The 6,252-nt window shown below is 41.1% G+C and overlaps 1 protein-coding gene across 1 annotated transcript; it reads right to left on the bottom strand.

Moving 5' to 3' along the window:
• Nucleotides 1-1,127: 1,127 nt before the first annotated feature.
• kdelr3 (KDEL endoplasmic reticulum protein retention receptor 3) lies at nt 1,128-5,011 on the bottom strand. Its single transcript, XM_028599795.1, has 5 exons — nt 4,560-5,011; nt 3,922-4,022; nt 3,420-3,578; nt 2,964-3,216; nt 1,128-2,118 (listed from the first exon to the last, which is right to left on the bottom strand). The coding sequence occupies exons 1-5, from the start codon at nt 4,648-4,650 to the stop codon at nt 2,075-2,077; spliced, it is 648 nt and encodes a 215-aa protein (XP_028455596.1). The 5' UTR covers nt 4,651-5,011; the 3' UTR covers nt 1,128-2,074.
• Between the last annotated feature and the right edge of the window lie 1,241 nt (nt 5,012-6,252).

A 6,252-nucleotide genomic window follows, 5' to 3' on the forward strand; every position in this document is an offset into this window, starting at 1 on the left:
ACCAACAACAGTTTGTTTCCATCCAGAGGAGTAGAGGGGAAACGACTCTGTGCTGTTTTCAAGGTGTAGTGCAGGGAAATATGATCCGCCGTGAGCACGGTGTATTTTATTTTGAAAATTAACCGGATATTTATTTTGTTTATGTGCTCGACTTCCTGTCCCGCACTATCTGCCGTGTGCTGAATTGCTGAGGAGCTCCCCGTTGTCCGTCAAAAATAGAAGCTCTGCGTATCTGCTCCGGAGGGCCGCGGACTGACGGAACTGGGACGGAGTCGGGACGCAGACGTTCCGCAGTCTGTGGAAATACACAGATTGACTTTAATAGAAACTTAATGACTCCGCATCCAGTGGAAATTGCCGGTGAGTGTAGTTTGTAGGGGACCGCAGATTCGGAACGAGCTTGAGGAAAACTTGAAAGTGTCGTATTCTGCCTCCATCTTCAAGAAAAGCCTCAAGGAAAAGTTGCTCATAACACATGATTGTTGATTATTCTTTAAATGCTATAGGCTAGTTTGTGCTGGGACCGTCTGTCTGTTTGTAGTATTTGTCTAGGTTAGTCAAGTGTCTGTATTTTGTATTGTCTATTTTGTGTTTATGGCAAATTGAGTTTTTGGATTGTATATTATCTGTTGTTGTTTATCGTTATCAGGCCCCCCTCCGAAAAGCTTTTAGTAGCTCATTTTGGGTTCCCCACTTCACGCGGCTTATATATGATCATTGTACCTTATGAAATTGTGTTTAATGATACATTGATGACGTGTGAAATAAACGTGTTGATTATTAAAAAAAACATTGATCCACATCCGATTAATCGGGGAAAATAATCAAGTTTAACCAACTAGGCAAGTTTATTTATAGACTATGAAAATAATAGTTTCAGCCCTATTTAGCAGTGTTTCTTCATTGTGCATCTAATGCTATAAGTCTCGGTTTAACATCAGAACAATGCACAACTGCACTTTCACACCACACTGTTAAATAAGAATGCGTGTGCCTTACCCTTCAGAAAGGTAAACATCCTGGTGTGTTGCAGTCTATGTGGATTGGTAACAAAGAACATAGCCACACCTTTGAATTGCGATAACTCATGTTATAAAAAAAGGCAATGTCATTCAGATGGTTTGCAATTTAACTTATTGTGACAAAAACAGTTTAATCTTTTACAGAAATTTAACACACTGCTGCCATTTCCCCCTTTAAAAAAAAAAAAAAAAAAAAAGACAGTTCAGTCAAGGAAACGACCAAAGAAAGACAAAAACATGTTTGATTAAAACATTGCAGCAGTCATCTTTTTTTTATCTTTGGCATCATTTCATTTAGGACAGGACAAAATGTTTAGCTCTTTTTTTCTCCCATGAAGAAATACATTGGAATATAAAAGACGAGGATTAAGTGGAAATACAAAAAGGAACATACTTAGCAATAAGTAAAGTCGTTTGCATATAATATAGTAAACTACTCAGGGAGTGTTAAAATGACAAACAAAAAGGAAGACCCTTTGTGGAAGATGTACTGCAATATACTGTATGTCACTCCTGTTAATGATCAGAGAAGACTGAGATGGTAAAATGTTGGATAAAGTGTAGAAAGGTTTGACATGAAACTTTGGACACTCTTACAGCTTTAACGCAGGAAACACTGAAGCTACAGACAATCTACCCGATTTACAATTGTGTGGATTCAATATTGTAACAGTCTCCAGAGCCAACGTCTCTCTCGGACCCTAAAAGGGAAAGCGAAGACAACTACACAGTGTCTATAGTGTCAATCACTTCCCTGAATTTAAGTTCCACGTGCACATCGGGGACACATCTCAAGTGTCACATTTGCATCTTATAAAGAAAGAAAGAAAAAAATAACACGCACACATATGCATACACGCACTTGCAGACATACAGGCTCACACTCAAAGTACCAATCACACAGATAATCAATCTCTAGAGACGCACACATTTGGGTCTACAGAATGATGTCAGACCATTAGTCCCATTGTACAGTTGAACGGCAGGGTCTGTGTTCAGATGCTGAGCTGGAGCAGGCACAGATGGGTGGCTGAGCGGCACAGACGTCGGTTTTAAATGGGCATCGGCAGGCTCATCTTTCCTCTTCCTCGAAGCACTGCAGACAGGCAGAGGACAAAGAGGAAGAACAAAGCAGGCTTGAGGTGAGAGTTTGCTTTCGAAACCACAAAAATCAAACGTTTCCCATTTCTCTGTTTACCAGGTGAGCTAACACCCAACACTATTCCCAGTCTCCTAACCAGATTCCTACTCTTTGTTTGAACTGCTGCCGAGAAGGACACTTGTCCTCTTGAACTGGAAAAGCCAGATTAAAAACTAACAGCGCAGCAAACAATACTCTTTACAGAATAAAAATTAATTTCTGGTAACCACGGCCCACAGCCTAGCCCTGACTAATACATGTACAACAAATCAAAATGAAATTTCCTCTTTTATATCAGAAGAAAAATGTTACTTTGGGTATTTGCCAAACAATTTTCCATCTGGCAAATTATTATTTTTGGTTTTTTATTAATTAAAGATTCTTTTTTATGGACTTTTCCGCCTTTAAATTTGACAGGACAGCTAGGTGAGAAAGAGAGAGAGGGGAGGGAGAGAGAGGGGGGAAGACATGCAGGAAATCGTCACAGGTCGGATTCTAATCTGGACCTCTGTGTCGAGGCATAAACCTCTCAGTATATGTGCGCCTGCTCTAGCCACTGATCCAACCTGGCCACAGGTCTGGCAAATGATGAGCTTTATCATTATTTTTGATATTTCACAGATGATGTGACCGATTACTCAGGAAAGGTCAAAACACCAGCTGGAGCTCTATAGATTAGGACCATCATAAGTGCTTTACCTCTGATCTGAAGCAATCGGAGCTGAAATCAGCCAGAAGTCTCCAAAGCCAACAGTTTGTACACTAAATAATCCACTTTGCAATAGTCACTCTTTACTCACCTCTTGTGACGTAAAGGTAGAAGAAATCGCAGTAGAAAATGGTCTGCACGACGCCGGACACCACAGCGATCTGGTCGAAGAAGCCCTCGGTGTGGTAACGCCACACCCAGTTGGCTATGTAGAGGGCTCGGTAGAGGCCGAGGAAGAACAGGTAGTGGGTGGTGATGGACTCCGCCTCGCCGGTCTTGGTGATCATGAAGAGCTGCGGCATTATGGCCACGGCCTCCAGGAAAATGGAGAAGGTCCACATGATCTGGACGGAATCAGTGAGGAGGGAGATACACGAGACTTAAATATACTACATACACAACATTAATAAAAACTGGGCATAAAGTGACCATAAACCCCTCAAGCTGCAGGTTTATCAGCCATGAGTGATCTTATGATATTTAAACTTTTCTACACTTCTTCTACTACTACAAATGTATTGAAGCTACCACCTGAGTGCCTATTTACCTCCATTGGGGTGAAAGCATAGTTTTCTAGGAAGGACAGCCCAATGACTGGCACCAACAGGAACTCCACGCGGAACGTGTCGTTCTCAGAGTTGTTCGTGTTCCTGAAGCGCATGTAGATCAGGTACACAGTAGCATAGGACATAGCCAGGAACACCACCTGAGAGCAGAGTTGGACATTGATTAGACTGTATATTGGCCATTAAAGTCCATGTAAACACCGTGAAACGTTGTAGTAATTAGGACAGACTGCTTTGCATACAGTGGTAATTACCTACAGTATGTATGTGAACCTTGACTGACCTGGGTGTGTGTTTTTGTGTTTGTGTGTGATAGAGGCAACATTTGGAGACACATTTTGGACTTTTAACTACTGCAAAATGAATCGCCCTAACTTGTTGTGCTAGCATGACCTCTTAGTGAAAACAGAGCATGGTTTCATTGGGTTCAGATTCTGGGTCACGGCATGTGTGAATGTATCTGTGTGTGATCTACACTCTTACCTTCATGACCGTGTTGTAAGCAGAGATGTAGGATGTGAACAAGTCAAGATACCTGGTGGTGAAGACAAGTGCAAACAGCACCTGAGACTTCCCTGAGATTCCTACACACAGAGAGAGAGAGAGAGAGAGAGAGAGAGAGAGAGAGAGAGAGAGAGAGAGAGAGAGAGAAAACGAGTTTAATCCCTATCTAATGTGCAGCCAAAAATAAATGGCCACTTTCTGGTCCAGGACAGCTCACATATATAACAAGAAAATGTTATGAATCGCCTCCAATTTTATGATTTAACAGCAAAATGAGCAGCTGTACTGCAGACTGTTTCTTTGATAACAACAGGGGTTATGTGTAATAGGTGGAGCAGGCAGCAGATTGCATTGTTACCATTGCCACGTAGCTTCCACTTCTGCAGAACCCCTCAGCATGATGCCAACACCCTACATTACAAACTGAACTGATATCTAAAAAAAAAAACCAAAAAACACTGTACTTGTGAGTCACAGCTGGGTCTATTCCATAGACTGTTAATAATAATATACAGTCTATGGTCTGCACTGTGTACAACTGCGTGCATATTGCCATAGCGAGGCAGTTCATATCACACCAGTAAGTTAAAGTGCAGTGTTGTCAAGTGTCAGCCTACCAGCGCAGGATTTGGACCTCCATATCTTCAGTAACAGGATAATGATAGCCACCAGATGTGACACGTCACCCGCCAGACGAAACACATTCATGTTGTTGGTGTTCTTTGATAAGAAAACGTTAATACAACTCCGTAAAGGCCTTACACGTCCTCCAGACACAGTGCCGAGTTGTTAAGCCACAAAAAAAAATGCAAACGCGCTCAGCGAGTGTAAAACAACGACAAGCCGAGATAAACAGAAGCTAACGGCTGCACGGTGAACTCCGAGTCCGTCCGACTGCTCGTCGGCACGTTATCTAAAAGCATGTAAATAAACTAGATCATATTTCTACTGAGTCCGCTCATAAACTCAGCTGTGTCTGCGGTGAACTGAGAAGAAAGTTGTTTCGGAGGAGGTGACGTGGCTGACAGCTCGGACACGTAACCAGCGTCAAGCTAATGTATCCATTTCCGGTTCCGAGTTTTTCCAAAGTAAAACCATTGACGTATATATATATATATATATATATCTGGGGTCAAACTCATTTTCCCAGAGGGCCACACTGGAAAAAGAGTATCCCACCGAGGGCCACACCAAATCATTTCTAATATAGGCCACACAGAGTTTATTGACGTGCTTTTGTTACTGCATGTCACTTTTCTTTTTTTTTTTTTTTTTTTACATTTTTGGTAGCTTTTCTCCTCATTTTAGTTGGTTTTGTTCCGACTTTTTTGTGGCTTTCTCAGACATTTCTTACCTTTTTGTAAATTTGTTGCTTTTTCCGACATCTTCCGACATCTGCGGTTTTTGTCGCATTTTTGTTGACAAGAAGCCCTACAAAAGTCATTAAAAGAGTTCCTTAGCTAATCAAACAAAACAATGATAATTTTTTTTTAACAACAACCAGTTTCTCAGTCTGAATATGAAAACTTTCTCTCTGCTTCTGGGGGAATTTCTGAGTTTCAGAGTCGGCAAATCTGCCATATTATGCTTTGAATGTCAGGATACTGACCCGCGGGCCTTGAGTTTGACACGTGTGTTAGAAGAAGGAAAGTAGTGAGAATAGTTGAAAAAGAGGGAATGGGTTTAATTAGTATGAATGTCTTTGAAAAGTTGAATAATACCCAGAATGTTTGAAAGATATGGCATTTAATGATTCAAAGTGGTGCTCAGTGTTGGGGAGTAACGGAATACATGTAACGGCGTTACGTATTCAGAATATAAATTATGAGTAACTGTATTACGTTACAGTTACAATTTAACTAGTTGGTATTTAGAATACAGTTACATTGTTAAAATCAATGGATTACCTGACGATACTTCTCTGTTTCACGAGTTTATTCACTCTGAATAAAAGGCAACTCTATCGCATTTTCCAGTAGCCCCGATATGAAATCGAAAAAATTAGCTTCCTTGATCAGTCACAATGAGCCAGGGCAGCAATAAGTTTCTATCTTGGAAATTCAAACAGCATTTCACATTAAAGAACGAACAGGGAGAATGAAATACAGCTAACTGTGCCGTGCAGCCTCTGCTTGCCAGCAACCAACCTCCTTTCAGCTCCAAATTACTCCACTTCCAACCTGAAGAAGCATCTTAAAGTAAGTTATTTTTTTAATTAGCCAAGGGTAGTCGTCTGCTGTAGTTTTACTGGTCACCTTGCTATTTTAACATTGACGTGCGACTTTACATTTTCCTAGGTGCTGATGTACT

Source organism: Perca flavescens, chromosome 15, assembly GCF_004354835.1.
Source record: "Perca flavescens isolate YP-PL-M2 chromosome 15, PFLA_1.0, whole genome shotgun sequence".
Taxonomy (NCBI): domain Eukaryota; kingdom Metazoa; phylum Chordata; class Actinopteri; order Perciformes; family Percidae; genus Perca; species Perca flavescens.